Here is a 26029-nt window from a genome sequence, read left to right as displayed (position 1 = left end):
GAAAGGAACCTTAGGCATTGTTGTCTGCATTATTTAAGCCTTTTCTTCTAATGAAGGGTTTTCTGGGATGGTAAAACTATAAAACATAAAAGAAATAGAGGCACAATAGAGGACAAAGGCTTAGAGGTATTGGTTTTGTATCTCAGGGAGCACAGTGTATACACAATATGCTCTCCGCTATGCTCTGGCAGGATCTCTTGCTCTCTCCTTCTTCTTACAGCTCCTGCCCCTTCCCTCTTCTCCTTCCTTCTCTATCCTATCTCTCCCTCTGCCTCCTCTAACTTCTTCTCTTTCTTCCCCCTGCAGGTTTACTCTCATGGGGTCATGGGTGGTGGGATAGCTTAGGGCTGGGGGAACGAGATGATATACCACCCACTGGTGAGCCCTCGTCCTCCCCAGCCCGGCTCACCTCTACCCCAGCCTCAGAGAGCCAGTCCTCTGCCTCCTCCTCCACCCCTGGAGGACGGGAGGCTGTCCCAGACACCACTCAGCCCAAAGGGGGGACGTTGGTACATGTGGCCCCATCAAAAGTTGAGATCTCGCCCCAGCCAGATTATATTCCCACTAGAGCAGATGGCCTGGCCAGTGTTGGGAGAGAGAGAGTGATGGTGAAAGAGGAGGGGAGTGCTGAGGGGGCCTCCGAAGAGGCGGGAGGGAAGATCCAGTTCACCCGTCTCCCCGTTGGAACCAGCAAACCCATAATCAGAGTCCCTCCATCCAACGAGAGAACCACAAGGAAGGAGCAGTCAGGAGCCAGTCGCAGCACAACTCAACCACCAGTCAGCAGCTCCCCTGATGGGTCAGACAGCAGAGACTCTTCCCCTCCATCCAGACCAGGTACTGGAGCTCCAGCCCCTCCACCCTCAGCCTCAGTCATCCAGGGAAGCTCCAAGGAGGCCTCATGGTCCCTCTCCTGGGTCTCAGTGGAGAGATCTGCAGAGCAGGGAGGTGAGGGTCCAGAAAGTGGGCCCTTGGCGCTACCCTCCGGACCCCCAGTGGAAGAAGATACAGCCTGGTCTCACGCACTGGGCTCTGGTTTGCCTAGCAACCTGGGCGAGGAGGGTGGCAGGAGTGCAGGATTCAACCGGAGCAACAGAACTCTGGGCTCAGCTGGTAGGTTCTGTCTGCCTGTAGACCATGGTGCTTATAACACCAATGGTTGTGGGTTTGATTCTTGTTGGGGCCACCCATACAACAAATGAATGTGTCGTGTCTGGACTATCATTAAATGTGAAGACTTATTTATATCAAATCAGTGCTCCTAGGTTTAAATATTGCGTGATTAAACAAATCATGTAAACATTAATTTCACTAGGAAGTCGGGGCACCACAGAAACAGTTTTCTGAATATAACTCTACAGATATTTTCATATCTGATCAATTAGTCTTCTATTAATTAATTATTAATTATTTGTTACCTCATCAGTTCTCATTACTGAACATCGCAAACTCTTGGATATCTGCACCAACCCTAAGTTTCCATAATGAATCAGCAATATACAAATTGGCTTAATTATTTATTTGCTAACTAACTAATTACAGAAATACTTAACAAACAAACAGTAGATATTGGTTACTAACAATGATAGAAAAGTCCCTAGTGGGCTAAGCCGATATGACGGCTTGGTAGACAAAGGAAAGGGGTGGGGACTGACAAAGAGCGGGAAAGACTAAATGGATTCACTACACACAGTGGATAATTATAATCATTGAAATGCTAATCCTTTGTACATGAACTGCCGCTCATTCGAGAATAATTGCAATTTATATATTTCTGCTCGTATGTCTTTGTTGTCTTCTCTGTTGAAATCCTCAATCATCCTGTAGAGTTCATCACAGTCTCTGGTTAACTTTCCCAGAAGTCACAATGTCTTTCATGGTTGTCGGTGGTTATAATGGTTACTTCAGAGTACCATTCGGAAATGTTCTCAAAGAATAGATGCTTCGGCGGTTGTCGGTATTCTTGTTCTAGACTTACGTAATTTCTAGCTGCAGACTAGTAATTATGCATCTAGAATTTGCTCCTGTAGTGATCGATAGTCTCAGAGTTGAACCATTTCCTGCCGTGTAGCCAAAACTACAGCTGTATGGTCTAATGGTCGATAGAATTGTAGCCATTCCAATGTGGGAACTCCGTCCCGGCGTTCTCTGACTTAATGTATATTTTGTAGAATGGTGTTTTATACTTGTGGAAGAAGGGGTGGTTCTATGACACCTAATGTGATGTCTGGGCTCACGGGGTGTGGCCACTGACTAGTTCAGCTTTATATGAAAATCCATACTCTGATTTAGAAGGTTAACATGACATTACATCTTTTCACAAATAGTTTAATGTTTAATCACATACGTTTCACAATATTTAAATGTAAACCTGACAGCTGGGAAATGTACACTTTAAAAGATACAGTTATGTGTGTTTCCTGTCCTTCATGAGGTCACCAAATGAAACACACTCGACATGACTGTCCCTTAAGTGTCCACGGACCATTCCCACATTCTCAAAAGTAGAAATATTGTTTAGTTCTCCCATTTTGGGGATTAGGAGTTTTAAACTAAGAGAAGCTCTTTGTTCTGGTACTCTCTCCCTCAATACTGCATGGCAGTTTCTACCAGGTATTTATGACCTATCGTAAAGTCATAAAACTTGCTGTGGGGAGAGTGAGAGAGGCTGTAAGCCACTACACCCCCAAAGGGCCACGTCGTGACACGACAGTAAGTCGCTTTGCATAAAGGCGTCTGCTAAATGGCATATTATCATGATTAATATTCATATAATTATTAGATTTTATTTTTTTATCAACAAAATTACACGAAAAGCTGAACAAAACACCAACATTTTCCCATGTCTGTCCATCATGACCTCAGTCAATGTGATCTCTGTACAATCCTCACGGTTGTTTCTTCGCTGATGTTATTCAATCTGTTTTTCAATTCAGAGATAATACCGTGTTGCGTTTCGACCTACAATACACCTCGTACCAGACCCATGCTGTATGTAGTCCAACCAGGGACTAGGAAGGTAGTCATGCCTCCATAGATACAGCCCTGATTAAGTTCACAGGCAGGTTTGTGTTTTGTAAATCTAGCACCTGCTTCAGTGTCTCTCTCTCCAGAGCTATTTCTCACCTGATATTGAATGAGGCTTGTAGCTGGATATAACCTCTCCCTTAGGCATTCCTGCACTACACATTTCTGTGGTGATTTATTTTTGCTCTCTTTGCATCGGTTCATGTTGTCAACAGTGCTAGATATCAAGGATTTATACAGTACCAGTCAAAAGTTTTGGACACACCTACTCATTCAAGGGTTTTTCTTTATTTTCTACATTGTAGAATAACAGTGAAGACATCAACACTATGAAATAACACATGGAATCATGAAGTAACCCCCAAAATTCTGAGATTCCTAATGTTACTGTCCCCACTACAACAACACAAGTATTTAAATACATGTAATTTTGTCCTTGAAACATTACATTTAAATACTGGATAATTCTATTGATTCCTATAGAAGACTGCTCCTCTGGGGAGTGCCAATATGGCCGTCCGGTGGCTGCGAAACCTCTCAATGGCCATTACATAGCATTAGCATTCTAGGGTTTATAAACATCACTGGTAGATATGCTGTGTGTTCCTCAGAACCTGAGATGTGGTGAGTAAATGTGTAACCAAAGACTTTGGGTTATAACAGCGAATAGTATTGACAGGGACTGCAGAGAATGTTATGTGGTGTTGTTCATTGAGTTGATAGCCTCTGGAGGTAAAGAAAGCATTGGGCCACTTTACTGACCCTGCATTAACCCCTTATTTCCATCCCATACAGTACATTAGCAGCCCCATTGCACAAACAGAAAAAATCTATTGAGGAGCTCATGGGATACTGGGTCTCGCTCTCCCTCTCTGTGTGTTCTGTCTGAGTAGAGAGGTGGCTAATGTTTGTTTTTGCTGACTGGATCAGAGTGAACCTCATCAGGCTGTGTAATCAATAAGGGGCTGCAGGAGAGGCTGCTCATGTTTTATATACAAGCCTCAAGGGCCCTTCTCTCTCTCTATCCCAAACTCTATCACACCCTCCTTTACCTCTTTCTCACATTCTCTCCTTCTCTATCTCAACCTATTCCCCTCTCACTCACTCAACCTTTCACTTCTTTCTAGCTCTCTCTTTCTCTCCTTCTCTCTCCCAACCTATTCCCCTCTTGCTCACTCAACCTTTCACCTCTCTTTCTCACCCACTCTCTCTCACGCTCTTACTGCTCTCTTTCCTTCGCTCTCCATTTCTCTATCCCTCTCCCTTCTCTCACTGTGGCAAGGAAGGAGCAAGAGTTGCATCAAGAGCTGTAGGCCAAAACAAGCAGCTTCTCTGAGTCGTTTGGTCTGTTTGTCTATTGGTGTGCTGTTTTGGTGCCTTGGTGTGCAAGGTGAAGGCATAGCCTGTTCATTCTCTGCCCTGTTGATTTCTCTGCTCCACTCACTTTAATGAACAACCAGCCACTGTAGGCTAATCTGTGTTACACACACACACACACACACACACACACACTAAAGTATTTTATTGGTCCTCTGGCTATTATAAAGGCTCCAAACAGTGATGTTTGTGATGGCTAGTCTTGACCTTGACTGTTAGAACAATATACTAGTGGCACGGTAGCAGCAACACATCGCTAGCCTTAGGGCACGGTAGCAGCAACACATCGCTAGCCTTAGGGCACGGTAGCAGCAACACATCGCTAGCCTTAGGGCACGGTAGCAGCAACACATCGCTAGCCTTAGGGCACGGTAGCAGCAACACATCGCTAGCCTTAGGGCACGGTAGCAGCAACACATCGCTAGCCGTAGGGCACGGTAGCAGCAACACATCGCTAGCCTTAGGGCACGGTAGCAGCAACACATCGCTAGCCTTAGGGCACGGTAGCAGCAACACATCGCTAGCCTTAGGGCACGGTAGCAGCAACACATCGCTAGCCTTAGGGCACGGTAGCAGCAACACATCGCTAGCCTTAGGGCACGGTAGCAGCAACACATCGCTAGCCTTAGGGCACGGTAGCAGCAACACATCGCTAGCCTTAGGGCACGGTAGCAGCAACACATCGCTAGCCTTAGGGCACGGTAGCAGCAACACATCGCTAGCCGCTAGCCTTAAGGCACGGTAGCAGCAACACATCGCTAGCCTTAGGGCACGGTAGCAGCAACACATCGCTAGCCTTAGGGCACGGTAGCAGCAACACATCGCTAGCCTTAGGGCACGGTAGCAGCAACACATCGCTAGCCTTAGGGCACGGTAGCAGCAACACATCGCTAGCCTTAGCACCTGACCTCAGCAAGGAATTGACCTTAGAAGGATAAACACAGTGGGTCAAAAATACATCTATAATCCAAAGCGTACAGTAGCACTGGGAAAGGGACAAGAGGATACCTAGTTTGTGGTACAACTGAAATGTGTCTTCTACTTTTAACCCAACCAGAGGCAGAACGACAGCTGGACAGAAGTGATGACTATGTTCATAGAACATATCAAGGATTTACTTTGCTCAGTTCCTGTGGTTTTACTCCTGTTAGAAGTTCATCTGTCTAGTATTGTTGGCCTAAACGAATAGCCAGCATGATGATGATTGTGAGGATGTCTTTAAGAGACGTGTGCTATGTAGAAGATGGAATCAGGCTACAGGCTAATCATAGCCTGGGTCAAAGCTGGGCGATATGGACAAGGATGCTGTAGCTATCAATTGTCCCATTTAACAATCACCTATATTAGCAAACTTATTTTCATTCAAACTTCACATTTCTCTAGTGAAGGCTACTTATCATAATGAAGGATTTCAGAAATATGCCCACGATAAGTGATCTGTGTCAATCATTTTTGGTTTATTGTCCCAGCTCGAGCCTAGGTATTCATTTTTACCCTCTGTGTGATGGGTAAACACAATCACGTAGACACACTCTGTCTCTTATACACACACACATGCATGTGCACGTCGCATGTGCACACACACACACACACACACACACACACACACACACAAGATTGTGCTGTCTACATTCTCTACCGTTCATTCCAATATATCATGATTGTGTTGTATCATAATTCATATCAGCAGTTTAAGTGATGAGCTATTTAGCCTCAGACATAATGAGACAAGATGGAAATTAGCATGAATATAATGCAAATTCAAATCACTTTGATTATACACACACACACGCACTCACACACACACAATGTAAGGAAGAACACACACATACACGCATAGATCCACACACTCCTAGGTGTCAGAGGGCGGGAACAGAACATTCTTAGCGGGTGAGTCGGCACCTTCAAAGACCTCAAGGTTCCTTAACGAGCCACTTATGGGACAACCAGGCGTCATGGCGACCGTTGATATGGAAATGATTAATTATCCTGTGAACAATGATTGGCTGAATTATAGGGGGGCCTGAGAGAGGTGGTCTGTTCCTTTCTCTATTCTTCATACCACATCTGAAGTTCTTTCTTTGCCAAGGATCACTTTCCATATGGTAACCATGACAACAGAGACCAGGAGAAAGGTGACGGGGGGGGGGGGGTTTGAAGTTTGGGTCTAGACATAGTGTCTTTTAGAAGAACCAGGAAAATATATCTTTATGTAGAAGCATTAGTTAAAGTTACTCCAGAATGGTTGTGTATACAGATCATGACTGTTCACTACCACGCTCAACTCCCATCACTACACTATCCACAATGCACTGTGTGAATGTGCTCCTGCGGTGTGGTTGGTTGACTGTCCTTCCTGGTGCCAGTTTTAACCCAGTAGCAGCAGACTCGGCAGAGCACTGTGGTTACGTTGCACTTCCCTGCCTGTTCAATGGAGTTGGAAGAGAGCGAGGGAGAGAGCTGCATGAACTGCATGGCTCAGTCATTTTATGTAGAGGTGTGTGTGTGTGTGTACTGTGAAGGCTATGAGCCTATATACTGTACAGATTAGAGAAAGAGAAACACATCTATATGAGAAGGACAGAAAGGGTGGATCAGAAGTGTGTGTGTTCTTGGCAACGTGTAGTTGCTGCTAGATGCATTTATGTTGAGGATGGTCAGTGTAAAAAAGAGTACTGCCCTCCAGTCTAAGGATATCTCAATACCTTATATCTGACAACAGCAGGGCAAAAACATGGATCTAAATGCACACTGTTTGACCGCAACCATACTGCCTTAGGGAATTGCTGCACCTCGTCTGGTTGTGCTTAGACAGCTAAACCAGGTGACTTGCTTATCGCTGAAATTAGTATAGGAAAGCTGGTCATTTCAGCTGCACTGTCCTCCCTCTCTTTTAGGAAGATATCCAGGAGATGCTAACTTCTCCTGTGCTTTACTATCTCCAAGGAGATGCTAACTTCTCCTGTGCTTTACTATCTCCAAGGAGATGCTAACTTCTCCTGTGCTTTACTATCTCCAAGGAGATGCTAACTTCTCCTGTGCTTTACTATCTTCAAGGAGATGCTAACTTCTCCTGTGCTTTACTGTCTCCAAGGAGATGCTAACTTCTCCTGTGCTTTACTGTCTCCCAGGAGATGCTAACTTCTCCTGTGCTTTACTGTCTCCAAGGAGATGCTAACTTCTCCTGTGCTTTACTATCTCCAAGGAGATGCTAACTTCTCCTGTGCTTTACTATCTCCAAGGAGATGCTAACTTCTCCTGTGCTTTACTGTCTCCCAGGAGATGCTAACTTCTCCTGTGCTTTACTGTCTCCAATGAGATGCTAACTTCTCCTGTGCTTTACTGTCTCCCAGGAGATGCTAACTTCTCCTGTGCTTTACTGTCTCCCAGGAGATGCTAACTTCTCCTGTGCTTTACTGTCTCCCAGGAGATGCTAACTTCTCCTGTGCTTTACTGTCTCCAAGGAGACTCAGAAGACGGCTACTCTTTCATATCGAGTCGTTTTCACCAAAATGCGTTGTCCCCCCATAGAGTCAAGAAGCTGTGTTTAAATCGTGACAGTACGCCAAAGTGTGAAGTGTGGACTGAGGACTGTGTGTCCTCTCTGAGGAGTGAGGACAGTGTCCTCTCTGAGGAGTGAGGACAGTGTCCTCTCTGAGGAGCGATGACTGTGTTGTCCTCTCTGAGGACTGAGGACAGTGTCCTCTCTGAGGACTGAGGACTGAGTGTCCTCTCTGAGGAGTGATGACTGCGTTGTCCTCTCTGAGGACTGAGTGTCCTCTCTGAGGAGTGATGACTGCGTTGTCCTCTCTGAGGACTGAGTGTCCTCTCTGAGGAGTGAGGACTTAGTCCTCTCTGAAGACTGAGGTCTGTCCGAGAATCACAAGTCTTGCATGCATCTAAAAATGAACAAAAGATCTCTTAATTATCCATCATCTAATCCCCCCCCCCTTCCTCTCTCTCAGGTGTGGGGGAGCCCTGTGTGACCAACCCATGTCTGCATGGAGGGCAGTGTGTGCCTCAGGGCAAGGGCTACAGCTGCTACTGCCCACAAGGCTTCACGGGGGAGAACTGTGAGATCGGTGAGTTTACAACACACACACACCCACACACACATATGGACACATGCATGTGTATGTATTTGTGTGTAACTGAGTCTTAAAATATATTAGTGGTAGGTCTAAGGTCATCACCCTTTAGACAGGGGTTTGGAGGTTAGAGGTTAGAGGTCAGAAGTATTGTTGTGGTTGTCAAGGTCAATCTCCTCTCTGTGCCTGCTGGCTCTCTCACTTGGATGGCTTTGTTACACACACACAATGAAAGGTTCGATCAGAAACACCAACTAATCCTGTTGTTTACCAGTGTTTGTGTGATGACTTCCGACTTTAGTTTACAGCAACTGTCTGAATACTGGCAGGACATGAACTACTTTAGGTAGTAACGTGTTGGCTATGAATCTCAGTGACTTTCTCCCATAAAGTTGACTAACATCTCTACCTCAGCCCTGACTCAGACTCACAAACCCTGCATCTCCCATCTTACAGCAACAGGGCGGCAGGTTGCCTAGTGGTGAGAGCATTGGGCCAGTAACTGAAAGGATGCTGGTTCGAATCCCCGAGCTGACAAGGCTCTGTCGATGTGCCCTTGAGCAAGCCACTTAACCTTAATGGCTCTGGATAAGAGCATCTGATAAATGACTAAAATGTAAATACCCGTGAGATGACATTCATTGTATTTACCTGTCTGCTGTGGTGAGGAGGTACACCACATGACCAAAGGTATGTGGACACCTGCTCGTTGAACATCTCATTCCTAAATCATGGGCATTAATATAGAGTTGGGCCCCCCTTTGCTGCTGTAACAGCCTCCACTCTTCTAGGAAGGCTTTCCACTAGATGTTGGAACATTGCTGCTATAACAGCCTCCTCTCTTCTAGGAAGGCTTTCCAGTAGATGTTGGAACATTGCTGCTACAACAGCCTCCACTCTTCTAGGAAGGCTTTCCACTAGATGTTGGAACATTGCTGCTGTAACAGCCTCCACTCTTCTAGGAAGGCTTTCCACTAGATGTTGGAACATTGCTGCTACAACAGCCTCCACTCTTCTAGGAAGGCTTTCCACTAGATGTTGGAACATTGCTGCTATAACAGCCTCCACTCTTCTGGGAAGGCTTTCCACTAGATGTTGGAACATTGCTGCTATAACAGCCTCCATTCTTCTAGGAAGGCTTTCCACTAGATGTTGGAACATTGCTGCCATAACAGCCTCCACTCTTCTGGGAAGGCTTTCCACTAGATGTTGGAACATTGCTGCTATAACAGCCTCCACTCTTCTGGGAAGGCTTTCCACTAGATGTTGGAACATTGCTGCTACAACAGCCTCCACTCTCCTGGGAAGGCTTTCCACTACATGTTGGAACATTGCTGCCATAACAGCCTCCACTCTTCTGGGAAGGCTTTCCACTAGATGTTGGAACATTGCTGCCATAACAGCCTCCACTCTTCTGGGAAGGCTTTCCACTAGATGTTGGAACAAGAGCATTAGTGAGGTTGGGTGGTTAGGCCTGGATCGCAGTCGGTGTTCCAATTTATCTCAACGTTTTTCGATGGGGTTGAGGTCAGGGCTGTGTGCAGGCCAGTCAAGTTCTTCCACACCAATCTCGACAAACCATTTCTGTATGGACCTCGCTTTGTGCACATGGACATTGTCATGCTGAAACAGGAAAGGGCCTTCCCCAAACTGTTGCCACAAAGTTGGAAGCACAGAATCATCTAGAATTTCATTGTATGCTGTAGAGTTAAGATTTCCCTTCACCGTAACTAAGGGGCCTGAACCATGAAAAACAGCCCCAGACCATTATTCCTCCTTCACCAAACTTTACAGTTGGCACTATGCATTGGGGCAGGTAGCGGTCTCCTGGCATCCGCCAAACCCAGATTTGTCCGTCGGACTGGCAGATGGTGAAGCGTGATTCATCACTCCAGAGAATGCGTTTGTTGCTCTTAGACGTTTCCACTTCACAATAACAGCACTTACAGGGCAGCTCTAGCAGAGCAGAAATTTTATGCGTTACTTTACTATTTATATTTTTACAACTTTTACTTTTACTTCACTACATTCCTAAAGACAATGATGTACTTTTTTACTCCATACATTTTCCCTGACACCCAAAAGTACTCGTTACATTTTGAATACTTAGCAGGACAGGAACATGGTCTTCAATTCACACATCCCTGGTCATCCCTTCTGATCTGACAGACTCACTAAACACATGCTTAGTTTGTAAATTATGTCTGTGTTGGAACGTGAACTAAATAAGTAAATAAATAAAAATGTAAAAACGATGCAGTCTGGTTTGCTTAATATAAGTAATTTGAAAGAATGTATACTTGTACATGTACTTGTGATACTTCAGCATATTTAAAACCAAATACTTTTAGACTTTTACTCAAGTAGTATTTTACTGGGTGACTTTCACTTTGACTTGAGTAATTTTCTATTAAGGTATCTTTACTTTTACTCAAGTCTGACCAATGGGGCAACTTTTTCCACCAGTGGTGAGGAGCCCTAACTCCTCTGCATTACGCATGACAGGACTAAACATTCATGTATGTTTTGAGACAAGGTGTGTGTATGCATGTGGGTTGATACGGCACAGTATATTGGCAAATGTTGACTTGGAGGTGAGAGAAAGGTTACGGGGTGAAGAGATGACCAAGCTCATGCTGAGGTGAAGAGATGTTCACGCTCATGCTGGGGTGAAGAGATGTTCAAGCTCATGCTGGGGTGAAGAGATGTTCAAGCTCATGCTGGGGTGAAGAGATGTTCAAGCTCATGCTGGGGTGAAGAGATGTTCAAGCTCATGCTGGGGTGAAGAGATGTTTAAGCTCATGCTGGGGTGAAGAGATGTTTCAGCTCATGCTGGGGTGAAGAGATGTTCAAGCTCATGCTGGGGTGAAGAGATGTTTAAGCTCATGCTGGGGTGAAGAGATGTTTAAGCTCATGCTGGGGTGAAGAGATGTTTAAGCTCATGCTGGGGTGAAGAGATGACCAAGCTCATGCTGGGGTAAAGAGATGTTTAAGCTCATGCTGGGGTGAAGAGATGTTTAAGCTCATGCTGGGGTGAAGAGATGACCAAGCTCCTGCTGGGGTGAAGAGATGTTTCAGCTCCTGCTGGGGTGAAGAGATGTTCAAGCTCATGCTGGGGTGAAGAGATGTTTCAGCTCATGCTGGGGTGAAGAGATGTTTCAGCTCATGCTGGGGTGAAGAGATGTTTAAGCTCATGCTGGGGTGAAGAGATGTTTAAGCTCATGCTGGGGTGAAGAGATGTTTAAGCTCCTGCTGGGGTGAAGTGATCAACAGAGACAAAAGACAGCGACACTGACTCCAAAGATAGTGATGCCTATGGAATTGAAGTTATGATGAAGGACAAGTGATGAAGAGCAGAACCATTTTAGACTATTGAGATGCACCCCTAGAACAGTCATGGAAGTATGTACTGCAAAACAACCTTCAGTTGATAATATTCTTTTTTCAAAGAGTGTACTATCTAGAACCTAAAATGGTTCTTCGGCTGTCCCCATAGGAATAACTTTGAATAACCCTTTTTGGCTCTAAGTAGAACCCGATTGGTTCCAAGTAGAACTGTTTTGGGTTGCATGTACAGTAGAACCCTTTCATCAGATGGTTCTACCTGGAATCAAAAATTATTTTAATTGGAACCAAAAAGGGTTCTCCTATGGGGACAACTGAAGAACCCTTTGGGAACCCTTTTTTTCTAAGAGTGTAGTGACTAAGTTCTTTACATTTAATTTCTATTTGATGTAGTCTAGAACCTGTCAGTGGAATTCAAAGCCCATGTGCTATGTTTGTCCAGACATGCAGAACTGGGGGTTAATGTTTCAAAGGTCCCATCAGAAAGTCCTGGCTGTCTGGATTTGATTTGTCTGACAACCTTTCTGCAACATTCTTCCTGAGGGCTTTTCTTTGCTTCGTTTTCAAGCCCTTATCAACTCTCAGAACATAGGATATCGTTTAGTTTGAAGTGACCTTGAAAGCACAATTTGGTGCCTTTCAACCTTGAATTGAAGGATGAATTGATATGACGCTTCTACTTACCCCGACCTGCGAACTTTAAACGCCGTGTCTCCCGCGTGCTAGCGTAGTAACGACTTCCCTGCTCCATCTATTGCTGTTCACTGGACCCTATGATCACTTGGCTACATAGCTGATGCCTGCTGGACTGTTCATTAATCATGGTACTCCATTTTGTTTATTTTTTGTTTATCTGTCGGCCCCAACTCATGCCCTGTGTGTAGTTAACCGACCCTCTCTGCCCATTCATCGCCATTTTACTTTTGGTTGTCTTAGCTGATTGACTGTTGTTGTCTTACCCGTTGTTGTCTTAGCTAGCTCTCGCAATCAACACCTGTGATTGCTTTATGCCTCGCTTTATGTCTCTCTCAAAATGTCAATATGCCTTGTATACTGTTGTTTGGAATAGTTATCATTGTCTTAGTTTACTGCAGAGCCCCTAGTCCCACTCAACATTTTTTATTTTTTATTTATTTGATTTATATTTCACATTTATTTAACCAGGTAAGCAAGTTGAGAACAAGTTCTCATTTACAATTGCGACCTGGCCAAGATAAAGCAAAGCAGTTCGACACATACAACAACACAGAGTTACACGTGGAGTAAAACAAACATACAGTCAATAATACAGTATGAACAAGTCTATATACGATGTGAGCAAATGAGGTGAGATAAGGGAGGTAAAGGCAAAAAAAGGCCATGGTGGCAAAGTAAATACAATATAGCAAGTAAAACACTGGAATGGTATATTTGCATTGGAAGAATGTTCAAAGTAGAAATAAAAATAATGGGGTGCAAAGGAGCAAAATAAATAAATTAATTAAATACAGTAGGGAAAGAGGTAGTTGTTTGGGCTAAATTATAGGTGGGCTATGTACAGGTGCAGTAATCTGTGAGCTGCTCTGACAGTTGGTGCTTAAAGCTAGTGAGGGACATAAGTGTTTCCAGTTTCAGAGATTTTTGTAGTTCGTTCCAGTCATTGGCAGCAGAGAACTGGAAGGAGAGACGGCCAAAGAAAGAATTGGTTTTGGGGGTGACTAGAGAGATATACCTGCTGGAGCGTGTGATACAGGTGGGTGATGCAATGGTGACCAGCAAGCTGAGATAAGGGGGGACTTTTCCTAGCAGGGTCTTGTGTATTTGGAAACAGTATTTTCAAATACTTATTTCAAATACTATTCATCTGGGTTAAATCCATGGGAGTGTATTTGAGTCTGTATTTGAGTAATACAATACAAATACAATTCAAATACTCAAATAAAAGTACTTGTTTTGAGCTGTGTGTTAAATACCAGCTACTGAAATACACATGTATTTGAACCCAGGTCTGTGAGAGAAAGAATTAAAGAAAGCTTTGAGAATGTACAGACTCAGTGAGCATGGCCTTGCTATTGAGAAAGGCCACGGTAGGCAGACATGGCTCTCAAGAGAAAACAAGCTATGTGCACACCGCCCACAGAATGAGGTGGAAACTGAGCTGCACTTCATAACCTTCTGCCAAATGTATGACCATATTAGAGACACATATTTCCAAAAGCAAATCCAATTTTGATAAACGTCCATATCTATTTGGTGAAATACCACAGTATGCCATCACAGCAGCAAGGTTTGTGACCTGTTGCCACAAGAAAAGGGCAACCAGTGAAGAACACTATTGTACATGTTTTATTTTATTTAACCTTTATTTAACGAGGCAAGTCAGTTAAGAACAAATTCTTACTTACAATGATGGCCTACCAAAAGGCAAAAGGCCTCCTGCGGGGATGGGGGCCTGGAATTAAAAAATAAATACAATATAAATATAGGACACATCACAACAAGAGAGACACAACACCACATACAGAGAGACCTAAGACAACATAACAAGGCAGCAAAACATGACTACACAGCATGGTAGCAACACAACATGACAACAACATGGTAGCACTACAAAACAAGGTACAAACATTATTGGGCAAAGTCAACAGCACAAAAGTCAATAAGGTAGAGACAACATTACATCGTACAAAGCAGCCACAACTGTCGGTAAAAGTGTCCATGATTGAGTCTTTGAATGAAGAGATTGAGATTAAACTGTCCAGTTTGAGTGTTTGTTGCAGCTCGTTCCAGTCGCTAGCTGCAGCGAACAGAAAAGAGGAGCGACCCAGGGACGTGTGTGCTTTGGGGACCTTTAATAGAATGTGACTGGCAGAACGGGTGTTGTATGTGGAGGATGAGGGCTGCAGTAGATATCTCAGATAGGGGGGAGTGAGGCCTAAGAGGGTTTAATAAATAAGCATCAACCAGTGGGTCTTGCGACAGGTATACAGAGAGAACCAGTTTACAGAGTAGAGTGCAGGGATGTGTCCTATAAGGAGCATTGGTGGCAAATCTGATGGCCGAAGGGTAAAGAACATCTAGCCGCACGACAGCACCCTTACCTGACGATCTATAAATGATGTCCTCCCGGGGAAGGACTGCCCGTTCCATGATCTCGCCATCACGGTTGACAACTCCATTGTGTCCTCCTCCCAGAGCGCTAAGAACCTTGGCGTGATCCTGGACAACACCCTGTCGTTCTCAACCAACATCATGGCGGTGGCCCGTTCCTGTAGGTTCATGCTCTACAACATCCGCAGAGTACGACCCTGCCTCACACAGGAAGCGGCGCAGGTCCTAATCCAGGCACTTGTCATCTCCCGTCTGGATTACTGCAACTCGCTGTTGGCTGGGCTCCCTGCCTGTGTCATTAAACCCCTACAACTCATCCAGAACGCCGCAGCCCGTCTGGTGTTCAACCTTCCCAAGTTCTCTCCCGTCACCCCGCTCCTCCGCTCTCTCCACTGGCTTCCAGTTGAAGCTCGCATCCGCTACAAGACCATGGTGCTTGCCTACGGAGCTGTGAGGGGAACGGCACCGCAGTACCTCCAGGCTCTGATCAGGCCCTACACCCAAGCAAGGGCACTGCGTTCATCCACCTCTGGCCTGCTCGCCTCCCTACCATTGAGGAAGTACAGTTCCCGCTCAGCCCAGTCAAAACTGTTCGCTGCTCTGGCCCCCCAATGGTGGAACAAACTCCCTCACGACGCCAGGACAGCGGAGTCAATCACCACCTTCCGGAGACACCTGAAACCCCACCTCTTCAAGGAATACCTAGGATAGGATAAGTAATCCTTCTCACCACCCCCCCTTAATGATTTAGATGCACTATTGTAAAGTGGCTGTTCCACTGGATGTCAGAAGGTGAATTCACCAATTTGTAAGTCGCTCTGGATAAGAGCGTCTGCTAAATGACTTAAATGTAAATGTAAATGTAATGTCTCCGTAATCTAGCATGGGTAGGATGGTCATCTGAATCAGGGTTAGTTTGGCAGCTGGGGTGAAAGAAGAGCAATTACGATAGAGGAAACCAAGTCTAGATTTAACTTTAGCCTGCAGCTTTGATATGTGCTGAGAGAAGGACAGTGCGCCGTCCAGCCATACTCCCAAGTACTTGAATGAGGTGACTACTTCAAGCTCTAAACCCTCAGAGGTAGTAATAACACCTGTGGGAAGAGGGGCATTCTTCTTACCAAACCACATTACCTTTGTTTTGGACGTGTTCAGAACAAGGTTAAGCTTGTTAGACATTAAGAAAGCTTTGTTGTAGAGCATTTAACACAAAATAAAGTAACTAAACTTTGGCCTTCTGGATAGCCTGAGTGCACTTATTTCTCATTTGCCTGAACGAGAGCCAGTCAGCCTGAGTGCTGAGCCTTATGCCAAATGCAATTCTTGAGGTGGAGTAACTCTGTTGAACCAGGAGCTGAACCTGTATTTAATTCTCATTTTCTTTGTGGGGCGTGTTTGTTAACAATACCACTGAAAATATAAAAAATAAGTTCCAAGCGTCTTTGACAGAGGGGATCAAGCTGATTCTATACCATTTTACAGAGGCCAGTTCATGAAGGAAGTCTTGCTCATTAAAGTTTTGTAGCAAGCGTCTATGACAAATCGGGACAGGTAATTTCACTGAGCAGCCTTTACGAACACAGGTTATAAAACAGTGATCACTAAGATCATTACAGAAAACACCAGACTAATAGCTATCAGGATTATTTGTGAGGATAACATTGAGGAGAGTAGCATTTTCTGGGTGTTTGGAGTCATACCTCGTGGGATTGGTAATAATCTGAGAAAGATTTAGGGAGTCCCATTGCTTTAGGATTTGGTGAGGTGGGTTAAGTATGTCCCAGTTTAGGTCACTTAGCAGGACAAATTCAGACTTAGTGTAAGGTGCCAGGAGAGAGCTTAGGACAGGTTGGGTACAGGCCGGTGCTGATGGTCGACGATAACACTCAGCAACAGTCAGCAAAGAGCTATTTGAAAGTTGAATGCTTAAAACCAGCAAATCAAATTGTTTGGGGACAGATTTGGTGGAGACAACCGAGCACTGAAGGTGATCATTGGTAAAGATTGCCACTCCACCACCTTTGGAAGATCTGTGGGCCAGGGTGTACATGCACATTTCCAGATATCATCAACAGTAATACAATCAAGGCATGGCAGAGGACAGGGAGAGCTCTGCAGTGTTGACTTATGACATCTGAATGTGCATCAGATAGCAACAAGATCATATTGTACAGCAATTTCATCAGTTAACCTGAACACAAAGCCGACGAGATCTAAATACAACCCATATTTATGTTTATTTATTTTCCCTTTTGTATATAGTCATAATATGACATCTAAAATGTCTCTATTCCTTTGGAACTTTAGTGAGTGTAATGTTTACTGTTCATTTTTGATTATTTCACTTTTGTTTATTATCTATTTCACTTGCTTGGCAATGTAAACATATGCTTCCCATGCCAATAAAGCCCATTGAATTGATAGAGAGAGAGAGATGGCTCTCGCTACCTTGAGCTTGGCACAGGAATAATGAAATAAGTGAATTGGCTCTGAAGTACTCTCAGGGCGCCCTGATTCATGAAGTAGGAAGGAGAGGGACAAAGAACAGGAAAACAGAAACATCCACAGTCATCTTGAGTTGCCATGGTGAGAATTAAATTATCCTCCTCCCTTACAAAACATTTACCTTTACATTTTAGTAATTCAGTAGAAGCTCAGAACCACTTACAGTTGGCGCAGTAACAGTAAATTTTACTCAATAAAGCAGCTATTGGCAAAGTCAGTGCTAGTAAGAAAAGACACGTGTTTGTGCAAGAAATCGAAGGGGGATACGAAGTCAGTCGCACAAATGAATGCATTCACCCAAAATGTGTCTTCCGCATTTAACCCCCAACCCCTCTGAATCAGAGAGGTGCGGGGGGGGGGGGGGCTGCCATATCAACATCCACGTCATCGGCACCGGGGGGGGGGGCAGTTTTTGTTGGGGGTTATCCACCTAGCCATCTCTGGGAATTGAACCAGCAACCTTTCGACTTAGTGGCCCAACGCTCTTAGCTGCTCGGCTAAAGACACAGAGAGTAGCCAAATCTTCCGAAAGCTCTAACGGTTTGTCTAACTTGTTGGGGGTAGTGGTCAAAACGGACATTGTTTGCAAAAATGTTACAGAAAATGTTTTTGAGGTCAAGAGTGGTCTTCAAAATGGTTGGATTTGGATACAATTTCCTGGTGAATTTAGTTAGTGTGGCGAGTGGCACAGTGGTCTAAGACACTGCATCTCAGTGCAAGAGGTGTCACTGCAGTACCTGGTTTGATTCCAGGCTGCATCCCATCTGGCCGTGATTGGGAGTCCCATAGGACGAGGCACAATTGGCTCAGCGTCGTCCAGGTTTGGCCGGGGAAGGCCATCATTGTAGATAATAATTTATTCTTAACTGACTTGCCTAGTTAAATAAATCAAATAAAAGTGTTGTTCCCACAGCAACCACTGCTGCAGTTGATGGACATAGAAAACATAGGAAAAATCTTTCCTTTGTGTTACAACCAATGAATCACCTCTGGGAGAATGTCAGAGCTGTGGACATTGTTCTCTTTACTCTATCCCGAATCATTTAGACCAAGCTTAGCTGGAATTTTTCCACAATTCTCCCACTGTCGTCAAATGCTTGGTTTACAGGAAAAGTATTTGTTCAAGGTCTGTGCGCATAGCCAGTGAACGAGTCTAAACCTCTCCCTCAACGTAATCAAGACAAAGGAGATGATTGTGGACTACAGGAAAAGGAGGACAGAGCACGACCCCATTCTCACCGGCGGGGCTGCAGTGGAGCAGGTTGAGAGCTTCAAGTTCCTTGATGTCCACGTCATCAACAAACTAACATGGTCCAAGCACACCAAGACAGTCGTGAAGAGGGCACAACAAACCTATTCCCTCTCAGGAGACTGTAAAGATTTGACATGGGTCCTCAGATCCGCAAAAGGTTCTACAGCTGCACCATCAAGAGCATCCTGACTGGTTGCATCACTGCCTGGTATGATAACTGCGCGGCCTCCGACCGCAATGCACTACAGAGGAACGAACGGCCCAGTACATCAATGGGGCCAAGTTTCCTGCCATCCAGGACCTCTATACCAGGCGGTGTCAGAGAACTCCAGCCAGTCATAGACTGTACTCTCTGCTACCGCATGGCAAGCAGTACCGGAGCGCCAAGTCTAGGTCCAAGAGGCTTCTAAACAGCTTCTACCCCCATGCCATAAGACTCCTGAACATCTAGTCAAATGGCCACCCAGTCTATTCACATTGCCCCCCCCCCCCTCTCCTCTCCACACCACTGCCACTCTCTGTTGTCATCTATGCATAGTCACTTTAATTAACTCTACCTACATGTACATACTACCTCAACTAACCGCCCCACACATTGACTCTGTACCGGCACCCTCCTGTATATAGCCTCCACATTGACTCTGTACCGGTACACCCTGTATATAGCCTCCACATTGACTCTGTACTGTAATACCCTGTATATAGCCTCCACATTGACTCTGTACCGGTACACCCTGTATATAGCCTCCACATTGACTCTGTACCGGTACACCCTGTATATAGCCTCCACATTGACTCTGTACTGGTATGCCCTGTATATAGCCTCCACATTGACTCTGTACCGGTATACCCTGTATATAGCCTCCACATTGACTCTGTAGCGGTACACCCTGTATATAGCCTCCACATTGACTCTGTACCGTAATACCCTGTATATAGCCTCCACATTGACTCTGTACCGGTACCCCCTGTATTTAGCCTCCACATTGACTCTGTACCGGTACACCCTGTATATAGTCTCAACATTGACTCTGTACCGTAATACCCTGTATATAGCCTCCACATTGACTCTGTAGTGGTACCCCCTGTATATAGCCTCCACATTGACTCTGTACCAGTACACCCTGTATATAGCCTCCACATTGACTCTGTACCGGTAACCCCTGTATATAGCCTCCACATTGACTCCGTACCGGTACCCCCTGTATATAGCCTCCACATTGACTCTGTACCAGTACACCCTGTATATAGCCTCCACATTGACTCTGTACCGGTACTCCCTGTATTTAGCCTCCACATTGACTCTGTACCGTAATACCCTGTATATAGCCTCCACATTGACTCTGTACCGGTACCCCCTGTATATAGCCTCCACATTGACTCTGTACCGGTACCCCCTGTATATAGCCTCCACATTGACTCTGTACCGGTACCCCCTGTATTTAGCCTCCACATTGACTCTGTGCCGTAATACCCTGTATATAGCCTCCACATTGACTCTGTACCGGTACCCCCTGTATATAGTCTCCACATTGACTCTGTACTGGTACCCCCCTGTATATAGCCTCCACATTGACTCTGTACCGGTACCCCCTGTATGTAGCCTCCACATTGACTCTGTACCGGTACCCCCTGTATATAGCCTCCACATTGACTCTGTACCAGTACCCCCTGTATATAGCCTCCACATTGACTCTGTAGGTACCCCCTGTATATAGCCTCCACATTGACTCTGTACCGGTACCCCCTGTATATAGCCTCCACATTGACTCTGTACCGGTACCCCCTGTATATAGCCTCCACATTGACTCTGTACCGTAATACCCTGTATATAGCCTCCACATTGACTCTGTACCGGTACCCCCTGTATATAGCCTCCACATTGACTCTGTACCGGTACCCCCTGTATATAGCCTCCACATTGACTCTGTACCGGTACCCCCTGTATATAGCCTCCACATTGACTCTGTACCGGTACCCCTGTATATAGCCTCCACATTGACTCTGTACCGGTACCCCCTGTATATAGCCTCCACATTGACTCTGTACCGTAATACCCTGTATATAGCCTCCACATTGACTCTGTACCGGTACCCCCTGTATATAGCCTCCACATTGACTCTGTACCGGTACCCCCTGTATATAGCCTCCACATTGACTCTGTACTGGTACCCCCTGTATATAGCCTCCACATTGACTCTGTACCGATACCCCCTGTATATAGCCTCCACATTGACTCTGTACTGATACCCCCTGTATATAGCCTCCACATTGACTCTGTACCGTAATACCCTGTATATAGCCTCCACATTGACTCTGTACCAGTACACCCTGTATATAGCCTCCACATTGACTCTGTACCGGTACCCCCTGTATATAGCCTCCACATTGACTCTGTACCAGTACACCCTGTATATAGCCTCCACATTGACTCTGTACCGTAATACCCTATATTTAGCCTCCACATTGACTCTGTACCGTAATACCCTATATATAGCCTCCACGTTGACTCTGTACCGGTACACCCTGTATATAGCCTCCAAATTGACTCTGTACCAGTACACCCTGTATATAGCCTCTACATTGACTCTGTACCGGTACCCCCTGTATATAGCCTCCACATTGACTCTGTACCGTAATACCCTGTATATAGCCTCCACATTGACTCTGTACCGTAATACCCTGTATTTAGCCTCCACATTGACTCTGTACCGTAATACCCTGTATATAGCCTCCACGTTGACTCTGTACCGTAATACCCTGTATATAGCCTCCACATTGACTCTGTACCGGTACCCCCTGTATATAGCCTCCACATTGACTCTGTACCGTAATACCCTGTATTTAGCCTCCACATTGACTTTGTACTGTAATACCCTGTATATAGCCTCCACATTGACTCTGTACCAGTACACCCTGTATATAGCCTCCACATTGACTCTGTACCGGTACCCCCTGTATATAGCCTCCACATTGACTCTGTACCGTAATACCCTGTATATAGCCTCCACATTGACTCTGTACCGTAATACCCTGTATTTAGCCTCCACATTGACTCTGTACCGTAATACCCTGTATATAGCCTCCACGTTGACTCTGTACTGGTACACCCTGTATATAGCCTCCACATTGACTCTGTACCGGTACCCCCTGTATATAGCCTCCACATTGACTCTGTACCGTAATACCCTGTATATAGCCTCCACATTGACTCTGTACCGTAATACCCTGTATTTAGCCTCCACATTGACTCTGTACCGTAATACCCTGTATATAGCCTCCACATTGACTCTGTACCGTAATACCCTGTATATAGCCTCCACATTTACTCTGTACCGGTACACCCTGTATATAGCCTTCACATTGACTCTGTACCAGTACCCCCTGTATATAGCCTCCACATTGACTCTGTACCGTAATACCCTGTATATAGCCTCCACATTGACTCTGTACCGTAATACCCTGTATATAGCCTCCACATTGACTCTGTACCAGTACCCCCTGTATATAGCCTCCACATTGACTCTGTACCGTAATACCCTGTATATAGCCTCCACATTGACTCTGTACCAGTACCCCCTGTATATAGCCTCCACATTGACTCTGTACCAGTACCCCCTGTATATAGCCTCCACATTGACTCTGTACCGGTACTCCCTGTATATATTGTTATTTTTTTTACTGCTCGTCTTTAAGCTCTTATTCTTATCTGTATTTTTTTAAAACTGCATTGTCGGTTAGGGGCGCATAAGTAAGCATTTCACTGTAAGGTCTAACTGTTGTATTCAGCGCATGTGACTAATAAAATTGGATTAGATTTAAAGTTGACGGTTACTCAGGACTCTCAAACCGGTGTTGTGTGTTTTTTCTAACAGACGTGGATGACTGCCAGTCCAATCCATGTCTAAACGGAGGCACCTGCATCGACAAGATCCACTCGTTTGTCTGCCTCTGTCTGCCCAGCTACGCAGGAGACACCTGTGAGAAGGGTAAGACAGTGAATACACACTGGTCAACACATGGCGCAAGCATGGAAACACACTATAGTCAATACACACAGCCTAAACAGAGAGAGAGACTTTCATCTAACATACACTTCTCCAAATTATACAGGGGCATGTTTTAATGGAGCTTTCAATCAAGTCTCACAATACCTAGATACAGTATCTACAGGGTTCAGGGTGACGTTGCCTGTCTGCTATTAGCAGTCTACAGCAGCCGGCTGTGATCCAGATCATCTTTATCAGCGTTATGTGCAGTATCGGCTTACAGCTGGATCAGCGGCTAACATCACAGTGCACTATCAATCAATCAATCAAATGTATTTATAAAGCCCTTTTTAGTACTAGTGTACTGTGTTAGTACTGTAGACAATCTGGATTACAGTAAATGTTTCTGAATGTACACTTACTTGCACATACTGAGTTCAGTTATTTCACCCTTGGTGAGTTGTGCTCTAAAGGTTCTCTGTTTACTAGTTTCATTCGCACCCTGTTACGATGGAGGACACGGTCAATAGTGGAAATGCTCACACTGTCGATTCCCTGGAAGTGTGTGTTGTCTTGTATCACTCGTTCCTGGATTTCTCTGAGTCGTATTGCATTATCTTGAAGGACCATGCCAACTATAACGGCCTCTTGCTCCTGAGTGAATATAGCTGTCCTTCCACCTGCATGTTGCAGCCTTGCAATTCTACAAAAAGTAGTTGTGCAGTTACAAAACATATTCATGCAGTACAATACTTAGTTATTAACTTTACAAATGTCTATTGAAACAGCTGCATATAGTGTAGTACAGTAAATATGCAATTACAACAATACAGTAGTATACTGTACCTGTTCTCTTCTCTGAATGTCCTTACTATGGTGGACACAGAAAATCGGCTCAAATTGGGTTGCACTCTAAGACCTGCTTCCCTCATTGTCAGTCCGGGGACAAGAACATGGTCTTTAACTGTTGCTCGAATTTCATCAGATATTTCCACTCTTTGTCTTCCTCCTCTTCGTCCTCCTCTTCCTCTTTCTTGCCCTCCTCCTCCACTCCCTCCTCGTCGCCCACCTCGCATACGCACTCGTCCTCGTCCTCTCACATTGTTTCTTCTATCCATTCTCAGACTTTCTCCTTCCCACCTTCAACAACCTGTTTGCTCTCTGAACTGGCTTATATTGGTTGTGTCGCATCATTTGAAACAGGTTAAATCAATTTTGAGTGGTTGTCTTCAATCAATGACATGTCTTCTCTACTTGTATTTGATTGTGGCTACTTGTGTTTACCAGTATGGAGGACATGTGCATTAGAGTGCAGAATGTGTTTTGAGAAGGAGAATGTGTTTAGAGTTTTGCTGAAAAGTCTAAGTGAGATCTGCAAATGGTGTTTTATCATGTGAAATGGTTTAAGGTATTGACAACAGACTGTGTTTTACCATGTGAAATGGTTTAAGGTATTGACAACAGACTGTGTGTTACCATGTGAAATGGTTTAAGGTATTGACAACAGACTGTGTTTTACCATGTGAAATGGTTTAAGGTATTGACAACAGACTGTGTTTTACCATGTGAAATGGTTTAAGGTATTGACAAGACTGTGTTTTACCATGTGAAATGGTTTAAGGTATTGACAACAGACTGCATAATTAGCTAAATGAGTCCAGGCAACTGAGAACTTTGTTCAGCCAATGGGTTTTAGTGTTTCAACAACTGAGAAAAACTGTGAATGCAAGTAAAATTCAATCAACCGATCGCTGCCCATACCTGCCTGCCCGACTAGCATCACTACTCTGGACGGTTCGGACTTAGAATATGTGGACAACTACAAATACCTAGGTGTCTGGTTAGACTGTAAACTCTCCTTCCAGACTCACATTAAGCATCTTCAATCCAAAATTAAATCTAGAATCTGCTTCCTAATTCGCAACAAAGCATCCTTCACTCATGCTGCCAAACATACCCTCGTAAAACTGTCTATCCTACCGATCTGATTGACTTCGGCGATGTCATTTACAAAATATCCTCCAACACGCTACTTAGCAAATTGGATGCAGTCTATCACAGTGCCATCCGTTTTGTTACCAAAGCTCCATATACCACCCACCACTGCGACCTGTATGCTCTCGTTGGCTGGCTCTCGCTTCATATTCGTCGCCAAACCCACTGGCTCCAGATCATCTATAAGTATTTGCTAGGTAAAGCCCCACCTTATCTCAGCTCACTAGTCACCATAGCAGCAACACCCACCTGTAGCACGCGCTTCAGCAGGTATATCTCTCTGGTCATCCCCAAAGCTAAATCCTCATTTGGCCGCCTTTCCTTCCAGTTCTCTGCTGCCAATGACTGGAACGAATTGCAAAAATCACTGAAGCTGGAGACTCATATCTCCCTCACTAACTTTAAGCACCAGCTGTCAGAGCAGCTCACAGATCACTGAAATTGTACATAGCCCATCTGTAAATAACCCATCCAACTACCTCATCCCCATTCTGTTATTTATTTGTTTTGCTCCTCTGCAGCCCAGTATCTCTACTTGCACATTCATCTCTACTTGCACATTCATCTTCTGCACATCTATCACGCCAGTGTTTAATTGATAAATTGTAATTATCTCGCCACTGTGGCCTATTTATTGTCTTACCTCATTTGAACACACTGTATATAGACTGTTTTCTATTGTGTTATTGACTGTGTGTTTGTTTATTCCATGTGTAACTGTGTTGTTGTTTTTGTTCCTCATCTGTCTCTTTTACCTCGCGCCTGAGCTTCCTTCAATGATGCTTTGCTTTATCTTGGCCATGTTGCAGTTGTAAATGAGAACTTGTTCTCAACTAGCCTACCTGGTTAAATAAAGGTGAAATTTAAAAAAAATAAAAGTACCTCAGGAGTAAATGTTAGTTGGCCTTTCATAGCCGATCATTAAGAGGTCTAGACAGCAGGTCCTAGGCTTGGGAGAGAGAGAGAGAATTGGAGGGATCATACTTGAATTCACAAATGACACCAGATAAGACAGGAGAATTACACCAGATACAACAGACTGACCCTAGTCCCATAGACTATTGCAGCATAGATACTGGAAACTGAGACAGGGGTGGGTAGGGGGGACACTGTGGCCCCGTCCGACGATACCCACGGACAGGGCCAAACAGGCAGGATATAACCCCACCCACTTTGCCAATGCACAGCCCCCACACCACTAGAGAGATATCAACAGACCACCAATGTAGTACCCTGAGACAAGGCTGAGTATAGCCCATGAAGATCTCCTCCACCGCATTAGCCCAAGGTGGTACAAAACCGGACAGGAAGATCATGTCTGTGACTCAACCCACTCGAGTGACGCACCCCTCCTAGGGACG

At 44.8% G+C, this 26029-nt stretch overlaps 1 protein-coding gene across 1 annotated transcript in view; it reads left to right on the top strand.

The window, feature by feature from the left end:
- Positions 1–26029, top strand: part of LOC135559066 (neurocan core protein-like) — an 87653-nt gene that overhangs the window by 47629 nt on the left and 13995 nt on the right. The window contains exons 12-14 of the mRNA XM_064993418.1: positions 307–1113; positions 8370–8486; positions 22560–22673. Of these exons, the coding sequence (XP_064849490.1) occupies positions 307–1113; positions 8370–8486; positions 22560–22673 (1038 nt within the window). The remainder of the gene's footprint in view (positions 1–306; positions 1114–8369; positions 8487–22559; positions 22674–26029) is intronic.

The sequence above is a fragment of the Oncorhynchus masou genome, chromosome 17, assembly GCF_036934945.1.
Source record: "Oncorhynchus masou masou isolate Uvic2021 chromosome 17, UVic_Omas_1.1, whole genome shotgun sequence".
NCBI lineage: Eukaryota > Metazoa > Chordata > Actinopteri > Salmoniformes > Salmonidae > Oncorhynchus > Oncorhynchus masou.
Note: the sequence above shows the minus strand (reverse complement) of the source record. Positions and strands in the feature narration are given on the sequence as shown.